Raw genomic sequence first — 19,327 nt, 5'->3', positions numbered from 1 at the left:
AGTGAAACAGGTGCTTTAAATTGACAGAGCTGACGAGCAATTAGCCAATCAAGAGAATGCAGGAAGTATTGAGCAGACCAGGTGTGTCTGCTCATTTCAGCCCAGCAAGTGAATGCAGAAAGAGGGAAACAGGTCATAACAGTAACCATAACGTAGGTGTAAGTGGTGCAATGTGTGACAACAGGTAGATGGGGGAGAGGAAAGAGTACCAGAGTTGGTTGTTGGAGGAAAGTGGAGCTTTGAGGGTGGCAGAAGCATGTGAGGAGGAGATGTTGAGTCTGATGGCTTCGATTTTGGAGCAGAAAAAGGTGACAAAGTCAGTAGCAGAGAGGGAGCGCGGGACAAGGGGGGGGGTTGAACGTGTCAAAGAGGTGGCAGGGATTAGAGGACTGAGAAGAAACTCTATTTTACCTTCCTATTACCATTACATTTTATTTCCTCAATAAATTGAGTTGTCTGCACTGTCGTAATTGTGCTTCTTATTTATAAAACTAAAAAACAAAGAAGACAAAAAGCAAACAAACTGAATTGTTAAAGTTATAGCATTATTTGGGAGACTTCATTCTGTTTGACAATCATGTATTTCCTTGTTCTGCACTGTATGCTGCTCTCTTGGTTCACTCAATTCTGAATGTTCCTTCAGTGTCTCTTCTTCTGGCACATCTCCCTTCATTTTCACTATTTTTTTAGGGCAATGTGGCAGGGCGAATTATCCAGCTGACAGAGGCCACTGCCATCAGGGAATACTATTGCCATGAAAGTATGTGCTTGGCCTGCAACAATGTTTAGGTAGGTGGAATGTGTCAAAGTAACATCCATATGAATGCCAGGACCTAAGGTTTCCCAGTAGAACATTGCCCAGAGCATCACATTGCCTCTGCGGGTTGCCTTCTTCCCATAGTGCATCCTGGTATCATCTCTTCCTCAAGTAAACGATGCACACAGACCCGGCTGTCCACATGATATAAAAGAAAACATGATTCATCGGATCAAGCCACCATCTTCATTTGCTCCATGGATATGTTCTGGTGCTCATGTGCACATTGTAGGCACTTTCGGCAGTGGACAGGGATCAGCATAGGCAGACAGACCGGTCTGCGGCTACGCAGCCCCAAAAGCAGTAAGCTGTGATGCACTGTGTGTTCTGACACCTTTCTATAAAAGCCAGCATTAACTTTTTCAGTAACTTTTGCTACAGTAGCTCTTCTGTGGGATTGGACCAGATGGGCTAGCCTTTGCTCCCTATGTGCATCAATGAGCCTGGGCGCCCATGACCCAGTCGCCGGTTCATCTGTTGTCCTTCTTTGGACCACTTTTGATAGGTACCACAAGAAGTGCCGTGTTGTAGATGCTGTGACCCAGTCGTCTAGCCATCACAATTTGGCTCTTGTCAAAGTTGCTCAGATCCTTACACTTGCCCAATTTTCATACTTCCAACACATCAACTTCAAGAACTGGCTGTTCACTTGCTGCCTAATATATCCCACCCCTTGACAAGTGCCATTGTAATGAGATAATCAATGTTATTTAATGCTGTGGCTAATCAGTGGCTTGCAAAAGTAATCAACCTCCTAAAAAGGCAACAGATTTGTCTGTATTACAAATGACACATAGATTTTTCCAGACAGCATTTTTATTATGAACTAGTAGGCTCTAAAAGTAAATTTTCAAATGCATAATTCATTATTTGTCTGCATATTTTAAAAAAAAGTAAAACTGAAAAATTATGTTTACATAAGTATTCAATCCCTGTGCTGTGGAATCTCCAAGATATTGGTTTTCAATTAGCCTCTATCTGTTAATCATAAAAAGGTCAGCTTTTGCAATATTGGTCATACTGTCATAGATAAAGTTATAGACAGGGAAAAAGTTACAAAATAATATCTAAGTGCTTGGATATCCCAATGAGCAACTGTTGGATCAGTTGTGAATAAATGGAAGCTGCATCATACCACCCTGGCACTGCCTAGACAAAGCTGACCCTAAAAACCACCAAATCGTCAGAGCAAGAAGGAGACTTGTGAGGGAAGCCACAGAGAGGACAACTATCACTTTGAAGGAGCTACAGAGTTCAGTGGCTGACAGGGCCTGATCAACCACTAGGCTGACCAGGCTGCAGCCTGGGGCGCTGGGTCCCGGGGGGGCGTGGCGCTGTGGGTATTTTTTTTTTCAGGCTGGGGGAGGGGGGGTCGCCGCGGGGGGGTGGAGGGCTCGATGATCAAAAGCATTGGTGGTCTGTGGTTAGCAACACACAGCCAATCGCCAGGCTGCCTGTTGCTGTGCAGCAGACAGGAAGCAGGACGTCTTCACTTCCTATCTGCTGATCTGAGGAGAGGAGCGACGCTGGCACAACTACAGGTAAGTGAAGGGGGGAACTGCCCTGCATATCTATAGGGAGGGGGGGGAACTGCCCTGCATATCTATAGGGAGGGGGGGAACTGCCCTGTATATCTATAGGGAGGGGGGGGAACTGCCCTGCATATCTATAGGGAGGGGGGGGAACTGCCCTGCATATCTATAGGGAGGGGGGGAACTGACCTGCATATCTATAAGGAGGGGGGGAACTGCCCTGCATATCTACAGGGAGGGGGAGAACTGCCCTGCATATCTATAGGGAGGGGGGGGAACTACCCTGCATATCTATAGGGATGGGGGGAACTACCCTGCATATCTATAGGAAGGGGGGGAACTACCCTGCATATCTATAGGGAGGGGGGGGGACTACCCTGCATATCTATAGGGAGGGAGAGGGGGGACTGTCATGCATATGTATAGGGAGGGAGAGGGGGACTGTCATACAAATCTATAGGGTGGGAGGGGGGGGCTGCCATGAAAATCTATTGGGAGGGAGAAAGGTTGATATGTATGAAGGAGGGCAGAGGAGGGGGGCTGATATATGTGACTGGGGGAGTTTTGATGTGACGGGGGGGATAGCTAGCTAGCAGAGTGGAGGTAAGGAAAATAGCTGCAAGGGGGATGGATGCAGGGTGGGAGGTAAAGAAAATGGCTGCAGCAGGGGTTAAGGAAAATGGCTGTGGGGGGGGGGGGTTGTGGTTAAGGAAAATGGCTGCAGGGGGTATTTAAAAAATAGAGCAGCTTTGGGGGGCAGAATCTCATGATTGTGTGGTGGTCACATGGGTGGTCTCAGCAATCACTAGAATACTAAATATTAGTGAGATGGGGCTGGTAGAGGTTTGTATTTGATTGACAACAAATATTCAGATATTGCTTATATATGCCTGTCCAATGGGGTACTTTTAGCTGGCCATAATGGAGTGTTTTGTTTTAACTAAAGGGCCTAATCATTCAGGGTTTGCATTATAATACATTTTTGCATTTTCAAAACAGGACGCCAACTTTCCAGAAGCCAGCGAGAGGATAACAAAGTTGCAAGAGAGAAGAGCAAGAACAGGTAAGAGACAATGGCACAATCTGTCTAAATTTGAATGCTGGAGAATACACTTGAACATTCATATTCAGGAGTGTTCCTATACACCTATATATTCGGAGGAGGGGGGGGGGAGCTGCGGCCGTATTAGCCTAGGGCGGCCAGAACCCTTAATCAGGCCCTGGTGGCTGAGACTGGATTGAAGATGCACCAGTCAACCATATCAAGTGCTCTGCATACAACTGGCCTGTATGGGAGGGTGGCTAGAAAGAAGCCATTACTGAAGAAATACCACATCAAAGCATATCAGGAGCTTGCCAAAAAACATCAGTGACCCAATTAAAATGTGGTATAAGGTTATTTGGTCAGATGAGACAAAAATTTAGTTTTTTGGACCTAAATCAAAATGCTATGTGTGGGGCAAACCTAACACTGCACATTCTTCAGCAAACTCCATCCCAACAGTGAAGTCTGGAGATGGCAGAATCATCTGTATGGATGCTTTTCCTCAGACAGGACTGGAGATCTTGTTAAAATGGATGGATGGATGGATGGATGGTGCAAGGGAGATACTGCAAGACAACCTAGAATACTAAAGCTGGAAGAAAGTTCACCTTTCAGCAGGACAATGATCCCCAAACACAAGGCCAAAGCAACACTGGCGTGGTTGAACAATAAAAAGGTGAATGTTCTACAATGGTCAAGTCTAGGGTGTACATTTACTAAACTGCGGGGGTAAAAAAGTGGAGATGTTGCCTATAGCAACCAATCAGATTCTAGTTATCATTTATGTAGTACATTCTACAAAATGACAGCTACAATCTGATTGGTTGCTATAGGCAATCTATGGCCCTATTGAAAATTGCAGTCCACAAGCGTCATCCAACCAGCTGTTATTGCAGCAAAAGGTGTTTCTACTAAGTGGTACTCTGTGAGGATTGAATAATTATGCAAGCAACATTTTTTCAGGTTTTTTTTTAATTCTGCAGTACAGACAACTCTGTTGACTTCTTAGGGGAGAAAACTTTTGCACAGCAACTGTATAATGATCAAAGTGGAAATTTAGAAGTGGTGGTATGGACATGTAGAAGTGGTGATATGGAAAATGTAAGTGAATGGAATTTCATAGTTTTACATTCAAAGCAATAGGATGGCATACCAGTGTATACCGGCGTACTTCGACCATGCTAAATATTTTTCAGAGCACAAGGTAGTATTTCATATGTTTAAATTTGCCTTAAGTAATATAATGACAAACAAACCTACCTTCATTGAATATAAATGAAATTAAAGTAATATTACTAATAGTGGTATAATAATAATAATAGTAAAATGATATAGTGGTACTAGTAACAGTATAATAAATAAAGTACTTACAGTCCTCTGGATAGACACATTTGAGTGTAATCTCATCAAGAATCATATGGTTTGGGCAGTATGGAATGCACCCTTCTACCCTACAAATAATGCAAGGAAAAATGTTGGAAAAAGACTAGTTAACACTAAGGACTGTAAACATGAAACATTTTAATGTATGGTTCATGGAAATATTAATTTCAGTATCAAATTATATTTACACAACTTGCTTAAAATTGAAGACCTTTATCTCTAAATTAATGTTGACTGTAAATAACAATTGACTTCATGCTTAATTTGAACAGTGTTGGGAAAAGCAGTAATATTAGATACCTGGTTGGCCATTGGCTGGTGATATAATCAGTTCCATTTTTAAAACATTGGTGGACGGTGGGCAAAATCATATCAATGGGCTTCAGACCCTTTTATAACACTCAAGGGGTAACTTTAAATTGTGCTCTACCCTAATACAAAGACTCATGCATTTGAGAGTAAACATAAAGGACTTGATCCAATAAGACTCGCAATTTATGTTTTGTTTTTTTTAAACGTACGTAAATCAGGGATACGCATGTCCGCATTCACCTAAGAGCGAATCTAAAGATATATTTCTTGTTTAATACGGGTCTAGATACGCTCTGCTCTAACAGACAATATTCTGCAGGATACGTCCAATATATATGTGGAATATAAAGTTCCAAAAGAACGCACAAATAAACAAACAAATATTCAATTAATGTCACTCATTAATAATATGGGGCCTGATTCATTAAGGCTCTTAACTTGAGAAACTTCTTATTTCAGTCTTCTGGGCAAAACCATGTTACAATGCAAGGGGTGCAAATTAGTATTCTGTTTTGCACATAAGTTAAATACTGTCTGTTTTTTCATGTATCACACAAATACTTAATAGCTTATTTGTACACTGAAATTTAAAGTTGATATTTGTTTGCTACATGAAAAAATAGGCGGTATTTAACTTATGTGCAAAACAGAATACTAATTTGCACCCCTTGCATTGTAACATGGAGCCTGATTCATTAAGGATCTTAACTTGAGAAACTTCTTATTTCAGTCTCCTGGACAAAACCATGTTACAATGCAAGGGGTGCAAATTAGGATTTTGTTTTGCACATAAGTTAAATACTGACTGTTTTTCATGTAGCACACAAATACTTGATAGCTTATTTGTACACTGAAATTTAAAGCTGATATTTGTGTGCTACATGAAAAAACAGTCAGTATTTAACTTATGTGCAAAACAGAATACTAATTTGCACCCCTTGCATTGTAACATGGTTTTGTGAAGGAGACTGAAATAAGAAGTTTCTCAAGTTAAGATCCTTAATGAATCAGGCCCATGGTTTTGTCCAGGAGACTGAAATAAGAAGTTTCTCAAGTTAAGATCCTTAAGATCCTTAATGAATCAGCCTTAATGAATCAGTTTTAATTTTTGTTCTATAAAATACATTTATTAGGATGTTATTAATGTCTACTGTACATAAAATGCATTTTTACAGTAGCTCCTGATTGCAAGCGCATGTTCCGTGACCCTCATCACTAGTCAGCACTTACACCTGAACTGTAGCTGGTGCAAGTGTTACAATAGAAAAACACATACATTTCAGATGCCCAAAGCTTGAATTGGACTTGTGCTTGAGCTTGGCACTCCCTTACTGTACACTGATTATGAGCATACGCCTAACCCCCTTCCTGTTCTGCTCTTGAAATCATAGACTGTAGTAAGGGTCCTCTGCGCTCGAAAGTGAATTTGATGTTGCTGTGTTTACTGTGTCTTCTGGTTATGGACATGTGAAGAGCGATTTTATTAAAAATATGGCACGTATGGGCATTTACGTTCCTTAATGAATCAGACCCAAAATGCACATTTACTTTGTATTTTCAATAGCAAAAATTATGCTGTATAAGAAATGTTTGTATTTTTAGAACTGGGTGGCAAAGCAGAGCATTTTTGAGGCTAAGCATAGGCATAGAGCTTGGGCTAGCCTAGGACTAAGGATGGGATTTGTGATTTTGACTATGAGTTCAGATTAGGACTAGCATAATTTAAAAAAAAAAATTCACCAATTTCTAACGTGTGACCCAGGAGATTTTAGAACCACCTAGGTCAAAATATTGAAATGACCCATTATTTGAATTAGGGGTCTTCCTAGGAAACCAGGGGCCAAGATAGAGATTTTGTTAAAGCTCTTCCACTCCCAGGCATAAGTAGAAGGTATAATGGTAGGCCACCCTTCTGTTGTGTCATAAGCAAATGCCTCTTCTGTCTATTTACTAAATCTAGAAAATAAATCTGTTGGAGGATGTTGGTTTTTCCCTTTAACCAAACTGATGTTTTAGTGATCCTAGCAAGAGTAATAAATATTTCTATAGTGTATAGTATTTAAAACAAGAAACATGTTTTGTATATAACACACCCCATCTTACCTTTTGGTATAAATATAAAAACAATTTGTGCAAAAGTGCCACAATTATTTCTATAATATCTCATACAAAAAAGAAAGAAATTGCCTGATTTAAAAGGTTAATGGTCTAAGTTGGATTATCATGTTACATAGCTAAGAACTCCAAAGTTGAAGCTTTAATACAATAATGAAAATTCACCACTGCATTCTGCCATTGGCAGTCCTCAGACTTTAAGAAAGCTCCACAAAGTTTACAGTATATCATCACTTTTATAGTTAAACAATTTGTACACCTAACTAAATGTTTTATAATATTGTTAAAAATAACCCTTTCACAAAACATAATGTTTCTGTAAAAAGTTTATTTTAATTGGGTTTCCACAAAGATTTTGAAGAATTCAAAATATAAGGGAAAATGATTGGGCAAATGGGCACTGAGGAAAGGACGATTGTGATCCGAATACTGGATTCATTGGGACAATGAGTATTTCAATAGAAGGCTACAAAGAGATCTCAAGAAAACATGCATGGATATTGGCAAAGTGTTTAAAATAGATTTTAAACAGCAGAACAAGAAGCAGAATTGTTAAGCAGCAATAATCTATATGTGGAACAATACTGTGGAAACGAACTTACGGTGGAAGAAAGGAACATAAAATGGCTTCGGGATCACTGCAGGTTTTAACACAAGGGCTGGCACATGGCTCATATCTCCATTCACACATTCTCCTATAGGGAACAGCTGCCACAATCTCTGAAAAACACATTTTTTTGGTTTATAAAAAAAATATTTTTGTGGAAGAAGAAGCATATTAATTGATATTGTTACTAGATACAACAATGCGTCAGTAGCAGGGCAGCAAGTTCACACTTACAGTGTCTATAACCAGCTCTCTGTTCTAGCCAACATGTGATGACTATCGGGTGGTACATTAGAGGCGGGACCTCCTAAAGTGCTATACAGTAAATAGTTGGACATTGTTAGGCTGGTTACCTTTAGTGGAGGAGGGGGAGTACAACAACAGGCAATCAAATGTGCTCCTCATTGCAAGATGCAGCCAAATAAATGGGAAATGGTTCAAATCAACTTCCACCCATTTATGTGTACTTAATTGGGGCAAATTCAATTAGATACGTAGGAAATAGAAACAGCATCAAACCATCAGTCACATATGTGATTAACTGGGGATCCTGACCACCAGAGGGCAGACAAATAGACTCTTAGTTTGGATAATTTTTTCCCAAATATAGTCAAGGAGGGTGGCATTGTTTCTTATTTATTCGTATTACTTGGTATCATTTCTCTATAAAGATTGAAGACACTAAGTTCAGGGCCATCTTAACAACATTATGGGCCCCCGGGCAAAGCAGTGCACCGGGGCCCCTAGATATAGATATAGATATATAGATGTATACAGATACAGATACAGATATAGATATAAATATATAGAGATAGAGATAGATAGATGTACTTGCTCAGTGACCATTGTAGGCTTTTTTTGCAGGTTTTTTTTCTTTTGCATGATTATTTATTCTCATTAAGAGCCGTGCCTATGGGGCCCCCTTGCCCGTGGGCCCCCCGGGCAGCTGCCCATCGTGCCCAATGGAAAAGATGGCCCTGACTAAGTTGAAGACCAAGTGCTTCATATTTTGGGTGGTGGAGAGGGTAAGAGCAGTAGGCATTTGAATTATATTAAATCATGATGAGGATCAAAAGATGCTTTTTTCCTTCTTTAGTGGAGTCTTTTTAATAAAAAAAAATTTAAACATGGTGGGTAGATAGTTGTGAGGGCAATTACAAAAAGATGTTACAAAAGAGGCATTGAAGTTGGGGTTCAACTGTCCTTGGTCTCTCTGATGGTACGCTTTTTTCATTTGGATCTATTATTTATTTATTATTAACAGTTGTTTATATAACACCTACATATTATAAAGCACTTTCCAATAGGGACAATTTAGTCATAGCCAATTAACCTATCAGTTTGTCTATGGATATTGGCAGGAAATCAGATCACCCGGAGGAAACCCACACAAATATAGTGGAAATCTAACCCAAGAACCCAGCCCTGTGATGAAGAATTGCTAACCTCTGTGCCACCATGCTGTCACATTTGTTAATTTGCATTTAAAACTGCAGTCTAAATTTTTGGTTAGCCCCTTTTGTGAGTTGAGTATTTATCCTTATTTTTAGCCCTTAGCCATCATACAGTTTTCACATCTTGTATTTACTCTATATTTGCAATGGTAAGGCTACATATTGATTAGCTTCACTGCATATCTGTGTCATTTATATTATATATGCAATCTTTTTTATTCAATCATTGCATCATTCTACATTACCTATTGGTGTCTTATTGCAGACAATATACCTGGTGTTTTAGATATCGCTCCAAATTATGAATCAATTATTGTTTATTATCTCTGTCTTGCTGATGCTAAATATATTTGCTATAAAAAATGTATTTGTAATAGATATTTGTTTATGCTCTCATTTTTTGAAGGTTTTTTTGGATGATTTAAAGTAGTCTTTTTACCACCCTTTGTGCATTTGTTTATTATATCTAGATTATACAAGCAGTATCCCAACATTATATTATTCATCATTTCAGTAGCATTTTGTGGTGTTAAATCAAGTAAAAGTTTATAAAAAAAATGAAAAGATTGCTGTGCTTTTTGGGTGCTGCAGTTTGGTGCTAATAGTGGGGGCACACAATTTTTTCTAGCACCCTCTACAAAAAGATATCAACCCTACTCCAAATAACCCAATGAAGCTGACTAGCATTATTAGGGGGTGGGCATGCTGCTTTGCTTGTCTTTGTGAAATGCTGATCAGTTATACCTAATAACATGAACAAAATGCCAGACTGGAGATACAGTACAGAAAAAGAATGAGCAGCAGAGACCCAGAATCACAAAGGGAAGGTAAATCTAAGTATAAATACACTTTTAAAGCCCTAACCCAGTGATTCCCAAACGGTGTGCCTAGGCTCCCTGGGGTGTCTCGGCGATCTAACAAGGGTGTCTCGGCCAGGGCCAGTGGTAAGCAAGGCGGGGGGCTACTTGGTAAATATTTTGGCTTAGGGGTGCCTTGAAAAAATTATGGAGGCCCTAAGGGTGCCTTGAACTGCAAAAAGTTTGGAATTCACTGCCCTAACCACATACTCATGGGATAGTAATAAAAAAGATGAGAGTTCAAACTTACTCTTCATACACAAAGTCTGTAGTTCATATTAAGCATGACTTAAAATCTGTATCTACTGTATCTATTCTACTAATCTATTATACAAAACAAATCACTAGAGAAACTCCAATTTTGATATGTGTGATCGAACACAGAGGTTTGGATAAAGTGGTTTGATAGTTTTACCAAGGCTACAATAAAAGCAAATACTTTACATCAATTAATTTTGTTTTGTGAACAGGCATATTACCAAATATGACATTATTTAAAGACATTAAATACGTGAAGATGCCTCTGTGTAAAAACATGTGCTCAAACTCACTGATATTTAGGGTAAGATTTATCAAACCTTCTAAAAAGGAGAAGTGGAGGTGTTGTCCATAGCAACTGATAACATTCTAGCTATCATTTATAGCTAGAAGTTATCTTGTACATTCTAGAAAATGATATCTAGAATCTGGACAACACCTCCACTTTTCCTTTTTAGAAGATTTGATCAATCTAACCCTTAATGTAACTATAATAGTATAAAATGTCATTCATATGTATAAAAAAAAATATATTGATGTTAATGTCATTGTCAATCTTTGAGTAACAGTATAAACATTTTGGAAACTTCTTTTGGTAATAGCACGACCAGCAATATACTAAAAAAGGTTGCCTTTCATCCCTTCTGTCATTTTCGCCTAATAATATATGGCAGTCAGGAGGCAATTCAGGCACGCACCCAGGGTGGGTTTCTAGTTCTCCAGAAACCCCCCATGTCTGCTCCCCATCTCCGGTATACCCCCCTCTTTCACAGGATGGAAGGCATGTCATACTGCAGGAAGTAGAAGAGTCTGGCAAATGGAAGAAGGTAAGTGAGCGCTTATTGTAATAAGGGAGAGGCTGGTTGTTAATTTATTGGTGAGGGTGGGTAGTAATCATTTAGTAGTGGGTGGGAAATATCAATTTATTGGTGGGGGCAAATAAATTCATATTCAGTATTATTTAATTTAATAGTGGGGTCATAGTTATTACTATTAATTTAAGGTGGTATAATAGCATTTTTTAATTAATGCCAAGGTGATTTGGGGCATATTAATTTAACGTGGGACTGAGTTTTGGGAGAAGGAGTGGTATTTATTAATTGTGAACACCAATTATTTAATATTATGGTAATTTGGGGGGATATAGGTTTAATAATTAAATTGGAATACTATTTATTTAAGATTGGGTCTGTTTTGGGGGGAATAGGTCTATTTATAAATGTGAATACCATTAATTTAAGGTCAGGGCATGGTGGGGGAATTAGATCTGTGTATTAATTCTGAATGCTATTTATTTAATGCTGGGGCCAATTGGGGGTAAAATAGGTATATTTATCAGATGTGAGTGATATTAATTTAATGTCAGGGTCGGTAGGGTGGAAATAGATCTATTTATTAAATGTGGAGGCTATTAATTTGATGTTGGGGCTGATAAGGTGGAAAGAGATCTATTTATTAAATGTGGAGGCTATTAATTTAGTGTCAGGGCTGGTAGGGAGGAAATATGTCTTATTAGATGTGAATGCTATTAATTTAATGTTGGTCTTTTTTCAGGTATGGAGGCCTAATTATTAAACTAAGGTACTTTTGATTTAACATCTGGGTTAGTTGGGGGAGGAAGGCCTAAATGGACTCACCCGCTGCTAGACTTTCCATATTTTATGTATTTCCCTTTTTAATAAACAGGGCTCCAACATTCCAGGAACAAGACAAGAAGCAACCAAACTTCAGAGACCAGGAGCCGCAGGTATTGAAAACTACAAGAACTGGTAGGAGAGTGAAGCACCGCCTGCCAACTGTTCTGATTCTGGTGACTACAGTCCTGATTTTATGTGACTAGCCCAATCAGTCAGGAATTTGTCCTGACTGCAATGATAGTTGTGATGTATGTCCTGCTTCACACTGTACTGCTCGTTAAGGACAAGCAACATGCACTACAGTTCGATACAAGCAGCTCACACTTAATAACAAGTACAGTGTGTAGCAGGACATCCATCCCAACTATCCTTGCAGTTGGAATAAAGTCCTGACTAAGCGGGACAGTCACATAAAGTTGGGACTGCCCCACCAGAATCAGGACAGATGGCTGCCATTGTCTGTGGCAGTGTGGAATGGAAACCCCCCCCCCCTCCCCTAGAAATCCTGCGTTTGCCCCTGCAATTAGAGAGAGCAAACTACTTTCTGAAAACATTGCAGCTAAACACAGGTAGGAAATTACACGTCTGGTGGTTTAAGGGACCTGAATGTTTATGCATGTCATATCTACATATCACTGAGAACCACTGAATATCACCCTAACAGCAGCAACCAAAGTCGCTTCAGTAATATAATAAAAAACAAGAATACATGTGCACATTCTCTTCTTTTCTTCATTTCAAAATGAATACAGGGTACATACCATCTAATATATAAATGCTTAGTGGCGTCTGTCTGTCTGTGTGTGTGTGGAAAAAAAAAACAAGTTGCAGCGCCACCTGCTGGGCAGAGTTATACACTGACCTACTAAATTCTTAGTGTGTGTGGGGAAAAAAAATCAAAAAGGGCTGAAATTTGGTAGGGCTCAAACTCATTTTCGTGAGGTAATTTTACCTCATGAACACACATGTGTAGAGGCGTGCGTTAGTGTGTGTGTGTGTGTGTGTGTGTGTGTGTGTGTGTGTGTGTGTGTGTGTGTGTGTGTGTGTGTGTGTGGAAAAAACTATTTTCTCAGAAAGGGCTCATCCAATTGACCTGAAATTTGGTATACTGACATTATTTGACAAAAAAATTAGAATAGTCAAGTCAGTTAACTTCCATCATCCCCCTTCCCCCCGTGGGAGGGGTAGTAAAGGCTAAATTTACGAGTTGAGGGGTCAAACTCATTTTCTTGAGGTAATTTTACCTCATGAACACACATTAAAAATGGGCGCTTGCGTCGGGAAGTAACGATCTTCCCCTGAGGAGGCCTGGGCAGGGCCCAAATGCATGACAAGAACCTTTTTAAGACCTTAAGTATCTTGATTTGACTAGAATGCATGAGTATCATGCACGGGTTAACTTGTATATATATATATATATATATATATATATATATATATATATATATCTATAATATAAATGTCTAGTGGCGTGTGTTAGTCTGTCTGTCTGTCTGTCTGTCTGTGTGTGTGTGTGTGGAAAAAATAAAACCAAGCTGCATCGCCACCTGCTGGGCGGAGTTATACACTGACCTACTAAATTCTTAGTGTGTGTGGAAAAAAAAATTCAGAAAGGGCTGGAATTTGGTATACTAAGATGTTTTTAATTTGTTAATTTAATTTGTTAATTGTTAAAAGTGTTTATAAAGATTTAAAAAAATATATATATATATTTCTTGAAGGAGAAGTGACAGTGGGGAGTGGTTGGTATGGCCCAAATGCATGACAAGAACCTTTTTAACACCTTAAGTAGCTTGATTTGACTAGAATGCATGAGTATCATGCACGGGTTAACTTGTATATATATATATATATATATATATATATATATAACTCATTCCATCATGTATAAATGGCAGCAAAACAGTGATGACCATGATGTACAACATAGACCAGACACCTCTATTGGTGCTTTCTGGGCATCTTTTTCCAGGCCTGCCAAAAGGGCCATCAGGTCTTTGTATAACAATGTCATCACTGCTTTGCTATGATAACTATTATGGGATACGTTTTTGCTTCCACTTATACAAATTTTAGCATATATCTGAGTGCAGGCTTTCCTGGTTTGTCTTCTGGGATGGCCTATATGCAATTTCTTGAGCCTAGCATCTGGCTATATGTTGATTATGTTGATAATTTAGTGTTGTCCGGTTCCTCTACTGAACAAATATATATATATCAATATATATTTTGCTAATATCACAGCTCACCTTCAATCTTGAAACCACTGGATAGTTTAAATTCCTCTGAATTGTCGTATTTGGAAACTTTAACCTCTGTTGCAGTCAGAACTATAAAAAAACCCTTTTTGCTGTGCAATTCAAAGGCGCTATAGCCGGGAATCCAGAGTCCTTGGTGGTGAAAAAAAGTTGCCCTTCTTCGAAACATTGAACCGGCTTCCCATTGTTCCAGCCATACACTGTCATTTTCTTGCACAGATAGGAAGTAATTTGGTCTTTCCGCAGACTCCAAAGAGACAAGTGATAGTGCTGTTCCACATGACAAGAATATTGTAATAATTAGAAGGATACTTTACAGACAGGATAATCATATCATTTTCTGTTTTTAGGGTCTGGGGGAAGCCCAGTGCTTTGTTAGTTTGACCCGCTTTCAGTATCATCATAATTCTACAGCTGTCAGGGTAATGCTGAACTATGTGTGTTACCGTTGTGGTTCATTAATAAAAAAAATAATTTTGTAGCTTAGCGATACTTCAAATATTTATGTTTAACATATTCAGGTTTGTGATTTTAACCACTACTGGCATTTCTCTCATTATTTTCTAATTTGTTTACAGCTTGGATGAATAATTAATGATATGAATGTTTCACTACATAATGCAATGCTAATCTACCAATAGAGGACATCTTATAATATGATGCATTGATATCTATGGTATTAGCTCATCTTAAACTTAGAAAATGGTCTTAGTCCCAAATGGATTAAACTTTAGGCGCTGGGCCAATAAAATGTAAATAAAAATAAAAATATAAAATCTTAGTCTCAAAATTATACTTGTATCAAATAAACACATAAACGTACAGAACGGTCTATACGGGGACAGCGGATGCTCCTAATTAAGGATTACTGTGTAGTAAGCATATAATAAAGTTGAGGAAAAATTAATGAAACAAAGAAAAAGATGCTTCTTTTTCTGTTATTAATCATTTTAAACTTGCAATTAAACATAAAGTGCCTGATTCAGAGTTGGATGTATGTAACAATGGAGTATCTCCGCCAGCATTCAGAGCCCAACGTATCTTCGGATGCTTCAAAGTTAGGTTCAGAGACACACATATATGTGGAAGGCACAGTTGGAAGCAAGTGCACCACTTTTATAAATTTACACTTAAGTCATAGCTAAATGCACATAAAAATAGAAATGCCTTATATAACAAATGACCGGTTTTCTAATAGTTAAAAAAATCAAGGGGAAAAAAATCTGCATTGTGTAAAAAAAATAATCTAATTACAAAGTCTATGGTTGCAGACAATGTCAGAATCTTTGGACAACATAGTTTCAATGTAATTAGTAAATAATAAACAATTGCGGACATTCACTTTGCTAGCAAGTAATACGCATGCGCGATTCCGTGTACACAACGTAAACGTCAGGTTCTGAATAAACTGCATCTGCTTGAATACACCTTTATTGTACCTTGGCTACTTAAGTCTCTTCCCTTCCCTGTTCCACCTCTCAAGTCTTGGAGATCTTAGGGGGTCGTAACTGTCAGATTTGTTCGGTTACGAATTCTGCGCAATTGTGTCTGCTTGTTTTGTAAGCATGCGCAGTGCGTTTTCAGGGAAGATACCCTACGCAAACTAGCGTGCATTCAACTGTGAATTAGGCCCAAGGTGTCACGGGCACTAGGAGTCTTTGCCCAGGATATCACCAGATGATGATCTTACCAGAGTAGTGTGGGTTACACAGTGGTCCTCTGGTAGCAAGGTGACTAGCGGAACATATGACTCAGCAGATGGTGAGAGGATGCAAATAGAAAAGTCAATGACTAGCAGCAATCTGGTTAATGATTAGGTAGATATGAACACGAGGATCTTGATGGATGTGAAGAAGTGCAGGAAGGTAACAGGGAAGTAAGTGGTCTGCGTACAGCAAGTTGTACCACTGCTTATGGTGAAGAGACTTGTCCAGGTGCAGGTAGGTAGCGGGGAAGTCAGTGGTCTGCGTATAGCAAGTTGTACCACTGCTTATGGTGAAGAGACTTGTCCAGGTGCAGGTAGGTAGCGGGGAAGTCAGTGGTCTGCGTATAGCAAGTTGTACCAGTTGTACAAGTTATACTGTTTAGCATAGTATAAACCTTGGAGAGAAGATAAAAATTCATCAGGAAATTGAATGTCTGTTCTCCAAACAACCGGTTAGCCAGATGAAGAGCATATGAGGAACCAGATTTCTTATTAGGTAGGTAGCGGGGAAGTCAGTGGTCTGCGTATAGCAAGTTGTACCACTGCTTATGGTGAAGAGACTTGTCCAGGTGCAGGTAGGTAGCGGGAAAGTCAGTGGTCTGCGTACAGCAAGTTGTACCACTGCTTAATAGGTGAGGCGGTGTACAAGTGTTGATGAGTGAAAACATAGAATGTAGACACTGAGAGCACTAGGAACTTGATCCCAAACAATATGCACAAGTCTATGTTGGTGTGGCAGGCGCTGCTTGACAGAGACGAATTCACTACTGGAATCCAGGCTAATAGCAGAAGGTCAATTAGCATATGTATCTCACGACTGAACAAAGAGGTAAACTTCCCAGCAGATATGCGGAGTAATAACACAGTCTCAGGGAGATAGAGGATTCCGTGGGTAAGTGGAGAACAGTCCAAGCGGATATGCAGTAAACGAATACAGTCAATAGAAAGTAAGCATACCGTGGTTCAGTTGAGCAGGCTGTCCACGAGAGGATACAGGAACAGCTGAGCAGCTGCACGCCAGCACGAGTAAAGAAACCACAGGTGAGTGGTAGCGGTAATCAGGGTCCGGGTCAGCACACAAGCAGAGAACTTGACACGGGTAGAACAACGATGAGCAATGCAGGAATCACTGGAGATAGCGAACACGAGTAGAACACTGGAGGTAATAGCGGACTGGAAGCCGCAGATGATTAGAGCAGGAATCAGCAGGGAACTGAAGACATAGTAGAACACGGGAGACTTGTAGTGGTCTGGAAACCAGCAGGAATCAGCAGGGAGCTGAAGACATAGTGGAACACAGGAGACTTGAAGCGGTCTGGAAACCGGCAATGAGTTGAGCAGGAATCAGCAGGAAGCTGAAGACACGGGGAAGTACACAGGAACACCTTCAGAGACTCACAGGGAATGAGACTCCAAGATCAGGCAACGAGGTAATGAACACAGGTGCTTTAAATAGGGAGCGTTGCCTGATCAACCAATTAACTAAAAGCAAAGGTCAGAAGAGTTCTTAGGAACTGCGCATGCGCAGACCATTAGGATGGCGGGCGGCCACGGTTCAGGATAGGTGCTGGCAGGAATACTGGAGAGCCACGCACCAGTGAAGAGGCACTCACGGTCCGGTGAGTGACACAAGGTCTCTAATGACTGTTTATTCTACAGATCAAAACAGAGCAATCATGGCTGCCATGAGATGTCTATTTGTATCTAGATATTTAGCATCATACCAGCATTAAACAATCGTTTCTGGCACTTTGAAACTTGACATTTCTGTATCTTTCACTCACAAAATGTATCTTTCACTCACAAAATACTGGCTCTATATAATCTATGATGCAAATACTTGATATAATTGTTGAAATATGTTTAAACACATTCATGTACAAAGGATTTCTTATAAGAACAACAGAATTACATAAGACCACGCTTTGGTGTTAATCACTTGTGGAATTTACTTCCAAACTTAAATGAAAACCCCATATTATTGTACTTGATCATTTAACAGTACATATATTGACTGAAGGTAGTTTTAATAGAATTGTCTGCATTTTTTTGTGACAATATTATTTAAATATTTGGATTTGGAATACTCACATAGGTCTTTATCTCTGAAAAGCCCAGGTGTTATCATGAAGTTAAACAAAACATTTCCATGTGCACTCATTCTTGGCAATGGGAATATATATTTGCTGGTAACATTAACACCTAATACAATTTCACTGTTGCCACAACTGGAGAGAATAAAGGGACCTTCTCCAAGTCCTGTTTGAAAATGAGAGGAAATTCAATATAGGAACATAGACTATATATTAAAGACACAAATTAGCCCACAAATATGCAAAATGATAACATTTGTTTTTCTGATATTTGCTGTCCTATATAAAATCAGTGGCGGATACAGGGGGGGGGGGGGGGGGGGGGGGGGGCGATCGGGGCAATCGCCCCCCCTAGCAGGGGCTTGCTGCCGACGGCTGCACATTATGTGCAGGTCCGTTCTGCAGTGACAGTGTGCTGCCCGGCTGCTCTGATTGTGTTTTAAGCACAATCAGAGCATTCGGGCAGCACACTGTCACTGCAGAACCGACCTGCACATAGTGTGCAGCCGCCGGCAGCCTCAGAAGGCAGAAAGTGGCCGGGGCCTAAATCGCCCCCCCTAAATCGCCCCCGGTACACCAATTATCTAGATCCGCCCCTGTATAAAATCAGCTATTATTAAGCATAAAACCTCTGAAATTCACTTCAACATTGAGATGTATTATGTACTAAAATACTTGGGTCAGGTATTTCTGACATCACTAGTAATTACAGATAACAATATTTCTCACTAACGTTGTAATTTTAGAATGATAATACACTTAACATTTGAACACCACCCAACGATCCCAATTCCAGTGGGACAGTCCAGAGTTGAGGGGACTGTCCTGCGGTCAACACCTTTATTATTTTCTCTCTTCCTGGCCATGGCTGGATGCAGAAGGGGCAGAGCAAAGATGCAGAGGGAGCAGAGAGTGCAGAGCAAGGGTGTGCACAGCGAGGATACAGAGGGGGCACAGCAAGGATGCAGAGAGGGCAAAAAGGATGCGGGGGCGCAGAGTGTGTGGATGCAGGGGGCGCAGAGTGTGTGGATGAAGGGGGCACAGATTGAATGGATGCAGGGGGCACAGAGTGTGTGGATGCAGAGGGCACAGAGTGTGTGGATGTAGGGGCGCAAAGTGTGTTGATGTAGGGGCACAGAGTATGTTGATGCAGGGGGCGCAGAGTGTGTGGATGCAGGGGGCGCAGAGTGAATGGATGCAGGGGGCACAGAGTGTGTGGATGCAGAGGGCACAGAGTGTGTGGATGCAGAGGGC

At 40.0% G+C, this 19,327-nt stretch overlaps 1 protein-coding gene across 1 annotated transcript in view; it reads right to left on the bottom strand.

Annotated features, from left to right (window-relative positions):
* Window positions 1-19,327, bottom strand: part of OTOGL (otogelin like) — a 212,548-nt gene that overhangs the window by 73,627 nt on the left and 119,594 nt on the right. Inside the window, exons 30-33 of the mRNA XM_075205981.1 lie at window positions 18,072-18,239; window positions 14,267-14,545; window positions 7,807-7,924; window positions 4,766-4,845 (exon numbers count right to left, since the gene is read on the bottom strand). Of these exons, the coding sequence (XP_075062082.1) occupies window positions 4,766-4,845; window positions 7,807-7,924; window positions 14,267-14,545; window positions 18,072-18,239 (645 nt within the window). The remainder of the gene's footprint in view (window positions 1-4,765; window positions 4,846-7,806; window positions 7,925-14,266; window positions 14,546-18,071; window positions 18,240-19,327) is intronic.

This window comes from Mixophyes fleayi, chromosome 4 (genome assembly GCF_038048845.1).
Source record: "Mixophyes fleayi isolate aMixFle1 chromosome 4, aMixFle1.hap1, whole genome shotgun sequence".
In the NCBI taxonomy this organism is placed as follows: Eukaryota; Metazoa; Chordata; class Amphibia; order Anura; family Limnodynastidae; genus Mixophyes; species Mixophyes fleayi.
Note: the sequence above shows the minus strand (reverse complement) of the source record. Positions and strands in the feature narration are given on the sequence as shown.